The 19,953-nt window shown below is 38.1% G+C and overlaps 1 protein-coding gene across 2 annotated transcripts in view; it reads right to left on the reverse strand.

Moving 5' to 3' along the window:
- The window catches only part of ZDHHC15 (zinc finger DHHC-type palmitoyltransferase 15), a 126,708-nt gene that overhangs the window by 13,344 nt on the left and 93,411 nt on the right, over positions 1–19,953 (reverse strand). The window contains exons 11-12 of one of the 2 annotated variants that reach the window (XM_068533896.1): positions 7,537–7,615; positions 5,169–5,211 (exon numbers count right to left, since the gene is read on the reverse strand). In XM_068533896.1, the coding sequence (XP_068389997.1) occupies positions 7,569–7,615 (47 nt within the window). In that variant the 3' untranslated portion in view covers positions 5,169–5,211; positions 7,537–7,568. Of the gene's footprint in view, positions 1–5,168; positions 5,212–7,536; positions 7,616–19,953 lie in introns of those variants that run through there. The other variant, XM_068533895.1, reaches the window with a different exon arrangement.

Raw genomic sequence — 19,953 nt, forward strand, 5'->3', positions numbered from 1 at the left:
GTCTTCTGACCCATAAGCATAGTATGTATCTCTGCTTATTTAGGTCTTCCATGGTTTTTTTCATCAGCGTTTTACAAGTTTCAGCATACAGATACTGTGTATGATTTGTTACATTTATATCTAGTTATTTAATTTTTTGAAGTTACTGTAAATTGTATTGTGTTTTTGATTTTGGTTTCCCAGTTGTGCATTGCTAGTGTATAGAAACATAATAGATGTTTGTGCATTGATCTTGTATGTTGTGAACTTGATAAACTCACTCATTAGTTCTAGGAGTTTTTGTAGATTCTTTGGATGATCTAGGTGGACAATCATGACATCTGCAAATAGAGATAATTTGACTTCTTCTTTTACAATTAGAGTGACTTGTATCTCCTTTTTTAGCCCTATTTCATGTGTTAGGACTTTCATTATGATATGGGATAGGAGTGATATGAGAGACTATACGAAGTTGTGGTTAATAAAGGAAAAAACTACTGGTAAATAGTGAGGACTTAACAGGCCAGTTAAGGTTGGAGGCCACAAATGTGTAGTCTCAGGTCTGTTATTTCTAATCAGCTGCAATTAGTATTTATAGTCAGTTGTGTTATTTTTGTAGTGGTTCTCAGCAGCCTGAGTATAGAAATGGAGAAGGCAGACAGCTGGATTGAATCTGGAATTTGGATTTTTGCTGGCTAAAGCAATGGAGTTAGGGAGAAAAAAATATTGGCAAGAGAGAGGTTGAAGTATTAAGGCTTGATAGAGAAGGAAGTAACCCATGTAAAAAATTTGTTTTTACTTATATTTTTGGTATAATTCCTTTCAGTGTTTTTCTACATATGTAGATACATTTTAATACTTAAAAGTTTTTAATTAAATTAAAAATGTAATTTTATAATGTTTTCAAGGTCCATCCCATGTTGTAGCATGTATTCTTTTGGTTGCCAAATGACGTTCCATTGTATGGATATACCACATTTTATTTATCTACTCATCAGTAGATGGATATGAGTGATGTTTCCACTTTTTGGCTATTATGAATAATGCTGCTGTGAACATTTATGCAGTAGTTTTTGTTGGGACATATGTTTTCATTTCTCTTGGTTATATACCAAGTAGTGGAATTGCTGGGGCATATGGTAATTTTATGTTTAACATATTGAAGGACTTCCAAACTGTTTCCAAAGTGATTGCACCATTCTACACTGCCACCAGAAATGTATGAGGATTGCGATTTCTTTACATCCTCATTAACACTTGTTATCTGTCTTCTGGATTATAGCCATCCTAGTGGATATTAAATGGTATCTCATGGTTTTGATTTGTATTCCCTAATAGCTAATGATGTTAAGCATCTTTTCATGTGCTTATTGATCATTTGTATATGGAGAAATGTCTATTCAGATCCTTTGCTCATTAAAAAAGTTGTATTATCTTTTCATTTATAGAATTGTAAGAGTTCTTTATATATTCTGCATACAAGTCTCCTATCAAATATTTGATTTACAAATGTTTTCTCCCAAAAAATCACATATCGTATGCTTCTGTGGAATCATGGATTATATTGAATGTCCAGAATAGGCAAATCTATAGAGACAGAAAGCAGATTAGTGGTTTCCTAGGGGTGGGAGTGGACGAATGGGGAGTGACTGTTAATGAGTATGGGGATTCTTTTTGGGGCAATAAAATGTTCTAAAATTGATTGTGGTGATGGTTGTATGACTCTGTGAATATCCTAAAAACAACTGAATTGTATACTGTAAGTGATCAAATTACATGGTATGTGAATTATATCTCAATAAAATTTTAGAATTAAATGCACTCATACAGCTTTTCCACATAATCTTATCAATTATTCTTCAAAATAATTACTTTTAACAGTACATAATAGTTCATCATAATGATTTAATAATTTATTTCACTATTCCTCTATTGTTAGATATGTAGTTTTGTTTCCAATTTTCTGGTATTATAATAAATTAATGATGAAGGGTCATACAGTTCTCTGATTATTTCATTAAAATACATTCCTAAAATGGAGTTATCAGATAAAATTGCATGGCCCATTTAAGGTTTTGATATATGTTATATATTTTGCCCTCAAAAAATTATCTGAGATTTTAACCTTATATCAGCTGCATATAAAAGCATGTGTTTCAACGTGTTCTTGCCAATATTGTAAAAACTGGCTGCTTTAGTGGACAAAAATTGATATTTTGGGTGATTTTAATTTACATTTCTTTCTAGTGAAGTTGAATAAGTTTAAAAACTTTTCCAAAGAGAACAAAAATGTATAAAATATCTAATAATTTAGACATACATACTTCTTTTTTTCTTTTTATCTTTTTTAAACATCTTTATTGGAGTATAATTGCTTTACACTGTTGTGTTAGTTTCTGATGTATAACAAAGTGAATCAGCTATACGTATACTTATATCCCCATATCCCCTCCTTTTTGTGTCTCTCTCCCATCCTCCCTATCCCACCTCTCTAGGTGGTCACAAAACACCGAGCTGATCTCCCCACGTGATGCAGCTGCTTCCCACTAGCTATCTATTTTACATTTGGTAGTGTATATATGTCCATGCCACTCTCTCACTTCATCCCAGCTTACCCTTCCCCCTCCCCATGTCCTTAAGTCCATTCTCTACATCTGCGCCTTTATTCCTGTCCTGCCGCTAGGTTCTTCAGAACCATTTTTTTGTTTAGATCCCATATATATGTGCTAGCATATGGTATTTGTTTTTCTCTTTCTGACTTACTTCACTCTGTATGACAGACTCTAACTCCATCCACCTCACTACAAATAACTCAATTTCATTTCTTTCTATGGCTGAGTAATATTCCACTGTATATATGTGCCACATCTTCTTTATCCATTCATCTGTTGATGGACACTTAGGTTGCTTCCGTGTCCTGGCTATTGTAAATAGTGCTGCAATGACCATTGTGGTACATGACTCTTTTTGAGTTACGGTTTTCTCAGGGTATATGCCCAGTAGTGGGATTGCTGGGTCATATGGTAGTTGTATTTTTAGTTTTTTAAGGAACCTCCATACTGTTCTCCATAGTGGCTGTATCAACTTACATTCCCACAAACAGTATAGGAGAGTTCCCTTTTCTCCACACCCTCTCCAGCATTTATTGTTTGTAGATTTTTTTATGATGACCATTCTCACTGGTGTGAGGTAATACCTCATTGTAGTTTTGATTTGCATTTCTCTAACGATTATTGATGTTGAGCATCCTTTCATGTGTTTGTTGGCAATCTGTATATCTTCTTTGGAGAAATGTCTATTTAGGTCTTCTGCACATCTTTGGATTGGGTTGTTTGCTTACTTGATATTGAGCTGCATGAGCTGCCTGTATATTTTGGAGATTAATCCTTTGTCAGTTGCTTCGTTTGCAAATATTTTCTCCCATTCTGAGGCTTGTCTTTTCATCTTGTTTATGGTTTCCTTTGCTGTGCAAAAGCTTTTAAGTTTCATTAGGTCCCATTTGTTTATTTTTGTTTTTATTTCCATTTCTCTAGGAGGTGGGTCAAAAAGGATCTTGCTGTGATGTATGTCATAGACTGTTCTGCCTATGTTTTCCTCTCAGAGTTTGATAATGTCTGGCCTTACATTTAGGTCTTTAATCTATTTTGAGTTTATTTTTGTGTATGGTGTTAGGGAGTGTTCTAATTTCATTCTTTTACATGTAGATTTCCAGTTTTCCCAGCACCACTAATTGAAGAGGCTGTCTTTTCTCCACTGTATATTCTTGCCTCCTTTATCAAAAATAAGTTGACCATATGTGCGTGGGTTTATCTCTGGGTTTTCTATCCTGTTCCATTGATCTATATTTCTGTTTCTGTGCCAGTACCATACTGTCTTGATTACTGTAGCTTTGTAGTATAGTCTGAAGACTGGGAGCCTGATTCCTCCAGCACTGTATTTCTTTCTCAAGATTGCTTTGGCTATTCAGGGTCTCTTATGTTTCCATACAAATTGTAAAATTTCTTGTCCTAGTACTGTGAAAAATGCCTTTGGTAGATTGATAGGGATTGCATTGAATCTGTAGATTGCTTTGGGTAGTATAGTCATTTTCACAATATTGATTCTTCCAATCCAAGAACATGGTATATCTCTCCATCTGTTTGTATCATCTTTGATTTCTTTCATCAGTGTCTTATAGTTTTCTGCATACAGGTCTTTTGTCTCCTTAGGTAGGTTTATTCCTAGGCATTTTATTCTTTTTGTTGCAATGATCCCCTTTTATGGTTGTTAGCATTTGCCTTATGTATTGAGGTGCTCCTATGCTGGGTGCATAAATATTTACAATTGTTATATCTTCTTCTTGGATTGATCCCTTGATCATTATGTAGTGTCCTTCTTTGTCTCTTGTAATAGTCTTTATTTTAAAGTCTATTTTGTCTGATGTGAGAATTGCTACCCCCCAGCTTTCTTTTGATTTGCATTTGCACGGAATATCTTTTTCCAGCCCCTCACTTTCAGTCTGTACATGTCCCTAGGTCTGAAGTGGGTCTCTTCAGACCTAGAGACACATACAGCATATATACGGGTATTGTTTTTGTATCCATTCAGCCAGTCTATAGACATACATAACTTATTCAACCATTCTCATGTTGATAGACATTCAAGTTGTTTTGTGTTTGGGGCTTTTACAAACATTACTGTAGTAATTATGTACATTAAAAAATTCTTCATATCTTGTTAAACGTTGAAATGATTGCCCCATTCTTCCCTCCTGTGTTCCCAAATACTTTTCTATTATTATTAGAACATGACTCTGTTATTCCCACAAAATTAATCCGTTAATTTATTTGAACAGAGTGCCCTGGGAAAACCATTGCTTAAAGGCAATTTTGCTTACCTAGGGAATCATATCAAAAATATATTTTATGCTGGGTCATATGATAGCTCTATTTTTAGTTTTTTAAGGAACCTCCATACTGTTCTCCATAGTGGTTGTATCAATTTTCATTCCCACCAACAGTGCAAGAGGGTTCCCTTTTCTCCACACCCTCTGCAGCATTTGTTGTTTGTAGATTTTCTGATGATGCCCATTCTAACTGGTGGGAGGTGATACCTCATTGTAGTTTTGATTTGTGTTTCTCTAATGATTAGTGATGTTGAGCATCCTTTCATGTGTTTGTTGACAATCTGTGTATCTTCTTTGGAGAAATGTCTATTTAGGTCTTCTGCCCATTTTTGGATTGGGCATATACCCTGAGAAAACCATAATTCAAAAAGAGTCATGTACCACAATGTTCATTGCAGCTCTATTTACAATAGCCAGGATATGGAAGCAACCTAAGTGTACATCCACAGATGAATGGATAAAGTAGATGTGGCACATATATACAATGGAATATTACTCAGCCATTAAAAGAAATGAAATTGAGTTACTTGTAGTGAGGTGGATGGACCTAGAGTCTGTCATACAGAGTGAAGTAAGTCAGAAAGAGAAAAACAAATACCGTATGCTAACACATATATATGGAATCTAAAAAAAAAAGGTTCTGAAAAACCTAGCAGCAGGACAGGAATAAAGACACAGACGTAGAGAATGGACTTGAGGAGACGGGGAGGGGGAAGGTTAAGCTGGGACGAAGTGAGAGAGTGGCATGGACATATATACACTACCAAATGTAAAATAGATAGCTAGTGGGAAGCAGCCCCATAACAGAGGGAGATCAGCTTGGTGCTTTGTGACCACCTAGAGGGGTGGGATGGGGAGGGTGGGAGGGAGATGCAAGAGGGAAGGGATATGGGGATATATTTATATGTACAGCTGATTCACTTTGTTATACAGCAGAAACTAACACACCATTGTAAAGCAATTATACTCCAATAAAGATGTTAAAAAAATAAAATGAAATCTAAAAAATATATATCTATATATTTTATGGTTTAATATTTACCCAAGATATTCTGAAAAAAAAAGGGTTACATGGTCATATAAGTTTGGAAAAAACTTATTCCACTTTAGGGGATTCACAAAATTCCTTAGCATATTTTAAGTCTTGAGAAGTACTGCACTAAAGACAAAGTTCCATGATCTGCACACAAGAAAATAAATTCAGTCAAATAATTTCAGAGGGCTACTATACCCCCCTCTTGGAGAGTCACAAAACTTATTTGCATAATTCCTATGCTAAAGATAACTCTCTAATTTTGATACAGGGTTTCCTAAATTTATTTCACCAGGTAACTTTTTCCCCTTTAACTTCTGTTGACATTTCAAAGAATACCCATAGTAAAATGCTAAAATAAGAAAATGAGAGAGATAAGCACCATGTATATATGAAATCTAGGTTCTAGTACCATACAAGTGTCACACATTTCATCAGGGCTTTGGATAAGAAGACAGATTTAATTCTTCCCTCTTTTAAACCTTTGATTATAAGTGAAGGTGCAGTAGATATCCCAAGTCAGGTTTTTAAATGTAGTGCCATAGTGGAAAGGGCATGATCTGAGGTCAGACAGACCTGTGTTGCAATCTTAGGTTATCCACTTACTAGCTAGATAGGTGGTTTAACTTCTCTGGACTTCAGTTTTCTCATAAGTAAAATGGGAATAGTAACATTCACCTGACAGAGTTGATGTGAGGATTAAATGAGATAACATATGTAAAGTACATAGCAAAGTGACTGCCATATAGAAGGTCTTATATAGTACCTATACTGGTGCACAGCAGGGTTCTGTAAGGTAAAGAAGTGAAGACCTGAGAGCCCACAGATTGATAGGCTCCTGAATAATTGCCAGCTTTTTCATGGGAATAGAATTGGAAGGCTTATCAGATCAGAGTTTCAAGCTCCATGGTATTTTTATTACTAAAGTTTTCCTTTTTTTTTTAAACATCTTTATTGAAGTATAATTGCCTTACAATGGTGTGTTAGCTTCTGCTTTATAACAAAGTGAATCAGTTATACACATACAATATGTTCCCATATCTCTTCGCTCTTGTAAAGTTTTCCTTTTAATACTGAATTACATTGGGTTTATTTACCTGTCAATGTTTCAAAGAGAAGGCTTTTTAGCTTTTCACCAGGCCAAAGAGAATCCCATGTGTAAGGCTGCCTGCCACTGATGAACAAATTAGTAGCATTTCGGGAGAGTTGGAGTGTAGGGATAGGTGCTTTTTGCCTGTTAGTGGGTAAGAGTAGGTTATTAACTGACATAATGGAGTCAGGCAAAAAGAAACTATTTGTAATCTTTTTCATTTCCGAGACCTGAAACTCACTAGGACAAGATTTATAATTCATAGTATGAAAGTAAATAACCGAAATGAGATGTATGGCTGTTCCTGGGTACCCTGGGGTCTTTTAGCCAAAGTGAATAGTGTGAGTTTACAGGGAGTAAGGGAGTCTTTTTCAGTACAATACACAGGGGAATTATGTATAGAACTTCTGCTTATGTGAATAATATAAGAGGGAAGAATTCAACATCTTGTTTGCCAGGGTGATAACTTACTCCTTTTCCAGTTCTGCTCCCCAGACTGCCTCTTAGCAGTCCAGGTGGTACTCTATGTGCCTCCCTCAGAATACTGACCTGTTTGAGAGATGCAGGAAATGTGAAAACTGCTATGTTTCCGTTTCCACAGCAAGAGATGATGATCCTTCTGGATAATCTGTAAGGTTGAAAAGTGAAGTAAACAAATGTCCCTTTCTCTTGTATGGGTGGGTATTCATTTATTGGCATGTTTCTTTCTCGGTCAATCCCTGGAGGCAGCGGACATCCACAAATATCTAAAGACTGATGTGCTATATACTGAAGCATTTGTAACCAGTCTAAGCATTCACATTTCAAGAGTTGTCAGCCTGCTGTACTATGAACTAAGATTATTTTATTTGTCAGCATTATCTGATCTATAATAGTGGCTGGTATTTGACTTAAATAGCTGTGATGACAGCTCAACATCATTTGGCTTTAATACAATGTTTTGGGTCTTGCTACTCACAAAATTACCCTGTCTTGTTATTCCACTGGACATAATTGAGATAGCTGTTATAGTACTTTAGGTGTTGGTGTGTTTCTAAAAAGGAATGAAGTATCCAGAAAATAAGAGGCTTTGGAATCAACAAGCAACATCATTTATGGTACAAATGTTCTTGTTTTCAACACCCAGCCTTTTGAGGAGCAAAGTACACTCTGAATCAGTTTACTTAATGTACAGATAATCACTTTCTTTATATTCCTTGCATAATAATGTACTTGGCACTTTGAGATAAAAAAAAAAAAAGTTGACAGGGGTTGTCCCTTATAGTTTCTGCTTAGGACATTCTCCTTTATGAAATTGATGTGCTGTTCAGAGTGCTCCCATAAGTGTGAGGTCTGGATCCCAGAAGATAGAGGCCAGCCAGGGCGGGTTACCCTTGCCAGAGCAGGCTGGCAACTTCTCATGCCACTGAGTTAACCAGGCACACTCCAGAGACAAGTCTGCTTTCTTCCAGGAAGAGTGGAAAAGTAAAATGTGGCTCTTAGAATGCCTGTCTTTGGAATCATAGTGGGCACAACATTCTGTCTTGTTTGGAATCCTGGGCCTAGGGTATTCTTGCCCTTAAGTCTGAACAAAAAGCAGTTGTATTGGCCCAGCTCTTCAGTGAAGGATATACAGAGAATTACTTATGTTTGTCAAACACCTCAAAAGAGAAAAAGAGGGAGCAAGTGCTTGAGCATACATCTCATCTTACCTATACATTTCTACCAAGAAAGCAATTGATAAGTGTAAAAGACAATTCTGGAACTTCAATGCACTATTTGCCTTGTTGTTTCCTCCTGACAGTTGGCTGTTTCAGAACTTTGTAGGTATGGTTTGGTAGTGCACCTTTTCAGAAATTGGCTTTTAGTATTCTGCTGAATGGGTTTCTTTTACTCTTTACCATTGCAATCCACACTTGTATTTGGCACAGAACACTTCCCCGTAGCAATTATTTGAATTAAAATTAGCCTTGCAGACATTGAAACTTGAGCTGAAAAACTCGATTATCAACTTCCTTCATAGTTTCACTCCCAGAGGAGATTAAGCTAAAATGGCAAAAGTAGAGTCATCGCCAAGGGAGGACTAAATTGAAAGAATGCAGATACTTCAAAAAAATCAGGCTCTGCATAACAGACGACAAATGCAGAATTTAGGAAAACAATTTACTTTCTCCTTCTACCATCTGCACCTATACTGCTTTCACTAACCCCACCTGCTCTTATTGCCTATGCTGTAGTGATTTTTACCATTATTCAATAAATGTTTACTTGAACCAAGAATGATGTCATTTTAGTCTTAGTGTATGCTGGCTCAGCACTGTTTCTCTTCCTGTCTCATCCTCCTAGCTCTCCTCCCTTTCTTTAAAATCTTATATTCCTGCATAAACCTTTGATACTATGGGAAGTGACCATAACAGTATATGTACACTGCTTTGTAGCCATTGGTTCTCAGAGATTGGAAAGAATAGGGAAATGGACATAATGTGGAATCTTGAAGAACTTAGGTTGAGTTATGACTGCTTTATTGCCTTACATAAGTGACTTTACCTCCTCAGCTTCAACTTTTTCATCTGTAAAATAGGGCAATACTCTCTCATTCACAGTATTTTTGTAATGCTCTTTCCTGAATTATGAGTGTCCTTTAGGTTTTATCTTTTACCCTCTGACTTTCTCTTTTCCATTTATTTCCTTGTCCACATGAATGCATGTCAACATTGCTTAGGTGATGCCAAATTTTATATTTTATCTCCTTTCCCTAGCTTTATTCTCTCTCTTTATTATCTTCTACACCATTCATGGGTTTAAACACCATCTCTATACGAATGACTCCCAGATCTCTCTACTCACTGGGACTGTTTCCAGTTATTTAAAATGTCTCCTGGCTTTAATCCTTCTTCTCCATTTCTAGTGTCACACCCCTCTGGAAGCCACTGTGACACATGCTCAACTATTTATTGCTTTTTCTGGTTCCTGTCTCTGCAAATTTCAATATATCCTGCATGCTACTACCTGAGTAACTTTTCTAAAATTTATCTTTCATTATATTAATATCACTCAAGATCATAAAATTAATATCTATTCCCTACTGTAGCAAAACTACAAAACCCTCTACCATGTGGCCATCTTACTTCTCTAATATTACTGCTCACAACCCACAATACCCACCCAGTACATAGGAATGGATGGCCTCCTTAGTGTTCTTACCACATTCAAGTCACACTTCTTACATAGAATGCCACTTCTTTCTTCCTAGCATCTACCTAGATGTTACCCATCCTAATAACATCTAGCTGAAGTCCTATTTCTTCCTCAAAACTTTCACCACTATAGCGCATACACTTACCTCCTTTACTGATACACTGATATTGATATCGATATTGTTTAAGCATCACTGACAATCACACACTTACCATGTGTACCACACAGTACTTAGCACAGGGCTAAGCTTACCTAGGTATGTAATTGCTAACATCACTTTTATAGCAATGAGCACATTAAATCTTGTGTTAGACTTGTGTGCTTTTCCTATCCTTCCGTACAACTGCAAATTTCTTGAGGGCAGAGGCCGTGTTTTATTTATCTTTATACCCCTCCACAATACCTTGTCTGAGGCATACCTTCAGGAAATACTTTCTGAATTGAACTGATTGATTGGAGACCTGGAATATTTCAGGAACATGAACCAATTCAGGGCTCAGGGTTGGACAATGCAGGTAAAGCAGTAAAATGAATATCCATGATATTACTGCATAAGTTAAGTTTTCCAGGAGCTGAGGGCATGGCCATTCCCTTCTTATCTAGAAACAGGAGGAACAAGTCTCTTGAAAAATGCCTAGGTGCTCAAAAGAGTAGCCCCTCCCTAACTCAGTATATTATGTTTCATGCTTTCAGTGGTGAGACCTAGGATTCTTATTCTTGAGTAAAGGCAAATGACAAGTGTGAGAATAGGTTGTTTATAGCTTGGTGGTCAAAATGCTGGGTGGAGGTTATAAGAGGGAGCAACTGGTGTACCTAGAGAGGATATTTGAAGAAAGAAATTTGGTTCCAGGATACGGAAAGTATATTAATAAATGTAAGCTTACAGTGGATGCTAAAATATATCAATATCTTCCAAAAAAGGAAAAGAGCCATTTGGTGAAAGATATAAAGTTGTGATTATTCAGCTTGATTTCTGACTCCTCAGTATCAAATGTGATCATAGAACATCACACCTTAGAGCTGAAGATAGCTTAGAGATCGAGGAATTGAAACTGAGCTCGAGAGAACAGAAGGGACTTTCCAAAAGTCATACACTGAGCCCAGTGGCAGAGCTGGGAAATGATCCCCATGCCAGAGTATTATCCATGTTTTTCCATCATTCTATTTCTGATGAAAGAGGCACAGGAACTGAGAAGTTTTCTTTTAAATGGACCTTAAAAATGTCTACAAATTGAAAAGTAAGTAGGATCAAAGGAGAGACACTGGGTGGTACAGTGGTTAAGGGTTTGGATTTTGGAGCCAGATTCTGTCACTGACTGGCTGTGTGACTTTGGGATTCTCTGTGCTTGAATTTACTCATCTATAAAATGGGGATAATTTAATATTTACAACTTACAAAGTGATTATGACTCTTAAATGACAGTGCCTGTAAATCACCTGGCATATAATAGTCATTCAACAAATGTTAGTTGTACCCTTGGATTCAAACAATCATCTATATGTAACTTTACTTTGCTAGGGATGCAGAAAACAACGAAATGAAGGTTATGAAGTCTCTAACTTCAAGGAGTTCCTATCCAGTCCCTTACCATTCAAACTTTTTTGGAGCCAGGTTACTTTCTTCATCACTTAGCTTGAGGTCTCCTGATTATTTGTGACATTCCTTGTACCTTCTGCCTCTTCATTCCTTGCCACCAATCCAAATGCTATCTAATCTTTAACACTCAAATCCTACCCTCTCTGTAAAGCCTTTCCTGATGAGCCCAGCCTACAGAAATCACTTTCCTTTAAGTTCCTATGGCACAAACTTTATAGTTCTACTCATTTGGTCAACATCATATCCTGTATTGTGTTTTGTCAATCAACTTTTCATATATGTGTCTTATCTCCCCAAATAAATTTAATAAATGTTAGTTTCTCCCTTTCCCTTCTCTTTTTCCTATATGATCTTGGTCAACCAGCCAGACATCCTCCCCCAGAATAGTACTGTCTTCTATATGTAGGAATGAGAGAAAACAGCCTTTTGGAAAAGAGCCACACACTTAATCATCCCAAATGTGTAATTATAAGTATATGACTCATAGGAATATCAGGTTGGTAAGATGTTAGTATAGGCCAATGTATCTTGAATTCCTATATAGAACACTGATAAAGAATTGACTGAGACTGCCTCTCGCCTTCTGAGATGGCCCACACTCTGTCTATGGAGTGTGTATCTCTCTCAATAAATCTACTTCTTTCCTATCACTTTGCCTCTTGCTGAATTCCTTCTGTGCTGAGACATAAAGAACCTGAATTACAGCAAGTCCTGAGGCCAGGTGTGCGATCTCAAAAGACAGTGGGTTCAAGTCCCAATCCGGGTTTTGGCTGGGTTTGAGTCCCAGTCAGTGGGTTCAAGTCCCAATCTGAAGTGTGAGGTTTCAGCTGGCGAGCCATGAAGGGACAGTGATAAGGTAGGAAAATGTTCAGAGTCAGGTCTTGGTCCTAAATGGGCCTGTGGGACGCCAGGAGCCAGGTGTACTGGGGAGGATGCTCCACCAATGTCTGCTCATTTCTGATGGGCCGGTCAACCCCACATGCTTAACGCAGGTCCAGGACAAAATTGTTGCCGCAGGATTCGATAATCTGTACTCTTCTTGACTCTGAGGTTTTTCTCCTACATTCTATGTTTATTCCTGTTCCCTTTATTTCCCTCTCTCCCTTCTTTCTTCTTTCCTTCCTTCCTTCCTCTCTCTCTCTCTCTCTCCCTCTCTCTTTTTATTTCTTGCTCTCCCCTCCCTCTAACCCTTACAAGTGCTGATCCTTCATTCCCGACTTAACAGCTAGGCCAACTCCTGCTCATCATCGACACTATGGGGGACACCTTCTGTACCATTCCTTTGTGGCAACTTTTCAGGCATTAACACCTGGTTGGGAGACTACCTTGGAAGGGGTAGCATCTAAAATCATAAGTGCCAATCTTGACCAAATTGCGTGGTGGATTTTGACATGAGAGCAGAACTTTTGGATAGCACAAGAGTTAGAGACATTACCTCAGGCTTGGGTCTGAAATGGGTCAGGCTGCATCAATCCTGACTGATACCCCTCTGGACCATATACTCCGGGATTGGGAAAGATTCAGACAACAGGAATTAAAAGAGAAAAAACTTATTAGGTTATGTAATCAGGTTTGGCCACAATATGAGTTAGGAAATTTAAAATGGGGTGAGGTACCATATGTCCAAATTTTCATGGCCTTGTATTTAGGCAATGAAACACAAAAGGAATTTAAGGCATGCATAGCTTGGAGGGATAACTCTAGGAAGGACACAGAGGACATTTTAACTGACCCACCCTACAGTGCCATGCAGTACACCAGGTGGGGAATGATGCTGTCCCTGAGGTAGACCCACAATGGAATTCTATTGATAGGGATAAACGGGGTCTGTTTGATAGATGGTATGAAGAAATTTACAGTAAAACCTGTTAATTATGAAAAGGTGAAAGAGGTCCAATAGGGACAGGATGAAAATCCTGCCATCTTTCAAGGGAGACTAGTGGAAGTTTTTAGGAAATATATGAACATGGGTCCCTCCTCCCATAAGGGACAGGACATTTTAGCTATGAATTTCATAGCCCAGTCTGCCCCAGATATCAGGCGGAAAATTCAGAAAGCAACTGCTGGTCCTCAGACTCCAATGAACGATTTTCTCCTATTGGCTTATTCGGTTTTCAATAATAGGGATGTGGCTGAAAAGGCTAAATGCACCCAGATAAATATGCAAAAGGCCCAAAAGATGGCAGTGGCTTTGTCCCCTCAGAGACCACCAAAGGGGAAGCCAACTTTCCTGGGCCAATCTGGCCCTGGTGGATCACTAGGCCCACGGTTACCCAGACAGGACCAGTGTACCCTGTGTAGACAAAAGGGGTACTGGAGGGAGGATCAAAATCAATGTGCTCTTTGGAAACAGCCAGGACATTGGAGGAGGGAATGCCCCAGATGCCAGACAGCAATGGGGACCCCCTGGCCACTGATGGTTTTGCAATCAGAAGACTGAAGGGGCCCAAGGCCAAAAGCTGCTCTGCCTGAAACCGAGCAGGACCCTGTAGGGGCTCCTGGGCACAGAGAGCCTTTCTGTTCAGCCTCCATGACCTTCCCTAAGATTCATGAACAGTTGCTAATCTGGGAAGGGAAGGGATGCAGAGTCAAGGGAGGAACAGCCAAGAAACAATAGTGCAGCCTTGGGTCAGAGTCCTGGTTCCACCTCAAGGGATACACATAACAATATCTTTAAGCCCTTTTATAGAATAAAAAAACCAACAAATGGAAGATGTAAGCATTCTCCATACCAGAGAAGACCAATTAAGGTCAGACTAAAGGAACCAGAGAAGCCCATCAAGATTACCTGAGATGAGATTAAAGGAGGACAGGCTCTGTACACACCCTAATCTTGTCAGGAACCTCACCCTTAACTATTGCTATAAAACTCTTCATCAAGTCCTCCCAGGTTGGGACACATAATTTTCAAGGGCAGGAGTCTACTGTGCCCCCCTTTGCCTGGCAAAGCAATAAAGCTATTCTTCTACTTCACCCAAAACTCTGTTTCTAAGATTCCATTTGGCACCAGTGTATAGAGGCTGAGATTTCGGCATCATGCCTAGAGATAACATCTCATAACTAGTATTGAGCCTCAGGTAGTCATTGATGTGGCAGGCCACTCGACAGAATTTCTTATAGATACTAGTGCAACCTTTTCAATCTTAACCCAAAAGATTGGAAGCCTTAGCAATCATAAGGAGTATGCAATGAGGTGTCAGGGAAGTGGAAGGGGCACACTTTCCAGGAACCCCTTTTGTGCAACATCAGCGCCAGCTGTTTCTACATTCCTTTCTGTCTGTGCCTGATTGTCCCATCCCCTTAATGGGAAGAGACTTATAAACTAAGTTAGGGGCCACTCTGTTTCTTGAGGGGCAAGGGAACCACTCTCATCACCAAATGATTCTAACAGAAAGTGGAAAGGAACAGACTAAATCTGGAGCTGAAATAGAAGCCTTAGTAGACCCTGGAGTGTGAAATACCAAGGTCCCAGACTTGGTCAAAGATATCCAGCCGGCGATTATTAATACCTGAACCAAAATGGGAGACCACCGGTCTGACTAAACTGACCATAGCTGATAGGATTTTGGGGGGAACCCTTCTCCCCTAAGGCAAATGAGGGAAAATAAAACATTCCAACATAGGTGAATGGGTGTGCCAGTTCTTTCATAACATTGAGGTAGCTACCCAATTCTTTGAGGGAAAGAAAAAAAAATTGTCTGGACTTAAGGGAACAAAATCATCCTAGAAAGAATTTGCCTGCCTTTCTCATGCCTTTGAGATGCAAATGTTCTATCTGGTCTTCTCCAGGAAACCCTTATCTCTGCCATTTTTTAAAATGCAAATTTTGGGAAAAGGGCTAGAGAATTTGGAACTTGACTTATCAAGGACAAATAAAAATCTTAAGTGTCTTCTCCATAAACATTAGTAAAAAGGATTTAGCCATCTAGACAGGTGACCTTGATTTGTTCCATCTGCCTTTTCCATCTGCCAGAAGCCCAATTTGAATCCAACCTCTTGTAACTGATGGGTTTTACATTCTTTTACCTGATTCAGGGCTGAAATTTTGGAATGAGAACTATGAGGTCTCTGTGTTTGTTTGTGTGTTCATATGTATCTATATGTGTGTTGTAGATGTATGGTATTGCCAAAATTAATTTGTAAAAGAGCTCTATTTAATTGACTTAAAGGAAACTAAGCACTTATATAAATACTCAGAAATGTAAAAGAATCTGGCTAGAATGAATTTCAGGTTCATGTCATCTGAGAAATATTCAGTACTAATCAGATAGCTGGTATTAAAGGTGGCTTAAACTTGTTGGTTTGATGTCTTTAGAGTCATCAATGTTAAGTATAGTACTTCTGTTGTACCTAGGTTTACTAGAGGTCATATAAGACCTTATATCTGTTGCAAATTTGTCAGCAAGGAAAGTAAGTGACTCAATGTGAAAAAAAAACTTAAGGAAAGTAAGATGGGTGTTTTCAGTAAAAGACGTGTGAGGAACGGGAAAGGAACACTGAGAAAAGAGTTGTGCATGGTCAGGATTTTCTGAGATTGGATTGAATTTAGTTGGGTAAATGGATTTTGTTGGGAGTAAGCTGAGGCAAGACTTGGAATTGGTTTCTCTCTCTGTTAAGAGAACAAAGTATTCTTGGAATGCTATCTTTGATAACAGATTGTGTGAGTTTCTTTGCCTTTAAGTGATTTGTATTTGCTTTTGAGATCTCTTGTAACTTTTGTTAAAGAATAAGTATTATCTCACAGTGACCTATGATCTTATTTGACCAAGTGTTTTGAAACTTTTTGGCAAACTTCCCAAATATCAAATTTTTATTAAAGTTCTTTTGACTTCCAGCTAACTTTGGGATGCTTTAGCAAGCCCCTGAGGCATCTCAGAGAGAAATATTTAACTAGGATTATTTGGTATGTTAAATTAAATGTAATCAGTCATAATTCTGGTTATTGTAACCAAGCTTCTTTATCAATTACACTGCAATCAGATGTTTAACCATGACTTTTAAATCTTTTGTCATTTATAGATAGTTATTTTTGTACTTTGATGCTGTTGCAAAAGTGCTTCGCCTTTAAGAAGATTCATAGGAAGGCTATGGAAGCAGTTACAACAGTTCCACAACAAGATGATGGCTATGAGAGGATTCTAGCCCATATCGACTTAAAACAAGGAGGCATCTGGCCCCTGGGGCCCCTATATCAGGCATCCAGAGACTTTTACTCCCTGACAGGCAGGGTCGACGCATCTGCTCAGCCTTGAAGCAGTTACAGAAGACAGACCATTGCCCCTAAGCTTCCCATAAGAATATGGGAGTAAGATCTCTGAGGGGGGAATGAAACAGGAGGGAAGGGGGCAGGGCACCACCTTTAAAAGAATGACATAGCTGTTGAGGACACGACAAAAACTGGTTAGAAACAACTAGGTCCAAGATTGTAGAAGGTTCAACTTCCAGTAGACCTTGAGCCTTATTATATGCTCACTGTAATACATTAGCATGTTAAATGACACACTCACAGGTGCCATGACAGTTCCAAGGCTGACCTGAAAAGGCCAAAAAGTGGGCGGTGGCCCAATTCCTGGAAATCCCCGCCCCTTCCCTGAAATAGTTGGAATAATCCTCCCACTCATTAGCCTATGAAATTACCCACCCCATAAAAACTAACCACCCCATATTTCGGTGCCTCTTGCCTTCCCCACACTCTGCCTATTGAGTCTGTATCTCTCTAATCTAAATCTAATTCTTACCTAAAAAAAAAGAATTGACTGAGACTAAGGACTCTTCCAATTTAGCCCTACCTATTGCCACTATGCATGGGAATAAGTAAGGGCACTTTGGTGCCCTTGAAGGGGTATATTCTTTAAGGTAGGAAGCATGAATTTAACTTATGACCTTGCCTAAGTCCTGTGGTAGTATCTTAAAGTTCCTCAGGCATAATCATAGAGGCCTGGTTAGGCCCAAAGAATTAAGTGATAAGGTAATTTTCTCTTCAAGCAAGATTCAATGGCTGTCTCTGATTGGGAGGTGATTGCACAGAATATCACCCAGAGATGATTCTAAACAATAAAGCTCTTGATGTGTAAGGTCTCATCTCAGAACCAGAGTTCTTATATATAGGATATCCTTAGAGAGTCTGAGATCTGATGAAGAGAAGGGCTCTTACCAATGCTTTCAGTAGGTACAGCAATTAGAGCAATCTCTGGCATAGAATGGAAGTGTGCTTTGGTAGATTATCACCTCATCATCTTCCTAAAACAACATTATCCTCATATCAAGCCCCTGTTTAAAAACCATCAGTAGTTCCCCATTATCCACAGAAGAGTCCTTAGTCTTGTACCTAAGGTCCTATTCAATCTAACACTAATTCACCTGTGGCATTAAGCTAACAATCATCTTCTATATGCAACCTTATTTTGCAAGGGTTGAAGATAGTACTGAAATGAAAGTGATGAGGTCTATAATTTCAAGTAGTTCCCATCCAATCCACTACCATTCAAACTCTTTGTTGGAGCTAGGCTACTTTCTTCTTCATATCCTCCTCACTTAGCTTGGGGTCTCATGCATTATAACCTGTGATTTTCCTTTTAACTTCTGTCATTTCATTCCTTGCCACAAATCCAAATCCCATCTCATCTTTAAGGCCCAAATTCTCTCTCCTCTATAAAGCCTTTCCTGACTAGCCCAGCCTAAAAGAACCACTCTCTCCTTTGAATTCCTATAGGACAAATTTTATGGTTCTATTTATTTGGTCAATAACATACCCTGTATTGTGTTTTGTAAGACAACTTTTCATGTATGCGTCTTATCTTCCCAAATAAATGCAAGACGCTTGAGTTCAGACACAAAAAATGCGTAATGTCCCCTATGGGTTCAATGTCATACACTTAATATGCTCTCAAATTATACTAGCTTATTTCTTCTGTTCTTTTTCGTAATGGGTTATTTATCACAGCAGCAGAAACTACCAAATTGAAAATAAATAAATCAGAAACTTCTTCTACCTTGAGCAGTTACTAATGATCTCATACAAAAAAAGTTTTACCCAAAGGAGTAGGAAATTATGCTATATATAAAGCATATAATCTGCTAGAGTCTGAGGTCAATATTTTCCTGGATAAGTGTCCAGCATTTGACAAGGAGTTTAATTCTTCCAAGCCCTGGTTAACATTAACACTGGAAAGTTGTATTAGCAAATTCAAGCAAATTTTGTTTTTCATATGAAGATTTTTTAACTTGATAAAAATATCTCACCTGGAATATTAAAATTATCAAAATTAAAGAGTTGATTTTCAGTCTCATTAGCTACAGCTAGAAAGCAATGTTGGTGAGTTAAGGAAAGCTTGGTTCTTTTCTGCTGGATTCTTTTAAAATATCATTCTTGTCATAGTTAATACATTGGTATAGAGTAACTGGAATAGGCTGTGCATAATTATTGTGTACCCTAGGACTTGATCCTGACCTGGAGCTCCCTACTGGATTCTCAAACCAGGCTGAAGGAATACTCATGGATAGTTGATGGAATAGTTGATGGATGGTCATCAAATCACAAGAGAAGAGAACAAAAGAGGAAGGGAAGAAAAAGACCTACAAAAACAAATCCAAAACAATTAACAAAATGGCAATAAGAATATACATATCAATAATTGCCTTAAGTGTAAATGGATTAAATGCTTCAACCAAAAGACAGAGACTGGCTGAATGGACACAAAAGCAAGACCTGTATATATGCTGTCTACAAGAGACCGATTTCAGGTCCAGGGAAACATACAGACTGAAAGAGAGGGGATGGAAAAAGGTATTCCATGCAAATGGAAATCAAAAGAAAGCTGGAGTAGCGATACTCATATCAGACAAAATAGACTTTAAAACAAGCACTGTTACAAGAGACAAAAAAGGACACTACATAATGGTCAAGTGAGCAATCCAAGAAGAAGATGCAGCAATTGTAAATATATATGCACCCAACATAGGAGTACCTCAATATATAAGGCAAATGCTAGCAGCCATAAAAGGAGAAACCAACAGTAACACAATAATAGTGGGGGACTTTAACACCCCACTTAGATCAATGAACAGATCACCCAGACAGGAAATCAATAAGGAAACACAGCCATTAAATGACACATTAGACCCCATGGACCTAATGGATATTTAAAGAGCATTCCATCCAAAAGCAGTAGAACACACATTCTTAAGTGCAC

Source organism: Eschrichtius robustus, chromosome X, assembly GCF_028021215.1.
Source record: "Eschrichtius robustus isolate mEscRob2 chromosome X, mEscRob2.pri, whole genome shotgun sequence".
In the NCBI taxonomy this organism is placed as follows: Eukaryota; Metazoa; Chordata; class Mammalia; order Artiodactyla; family Eschrichtiidae; genus Eschrichtius; species Eschrichtius robustus.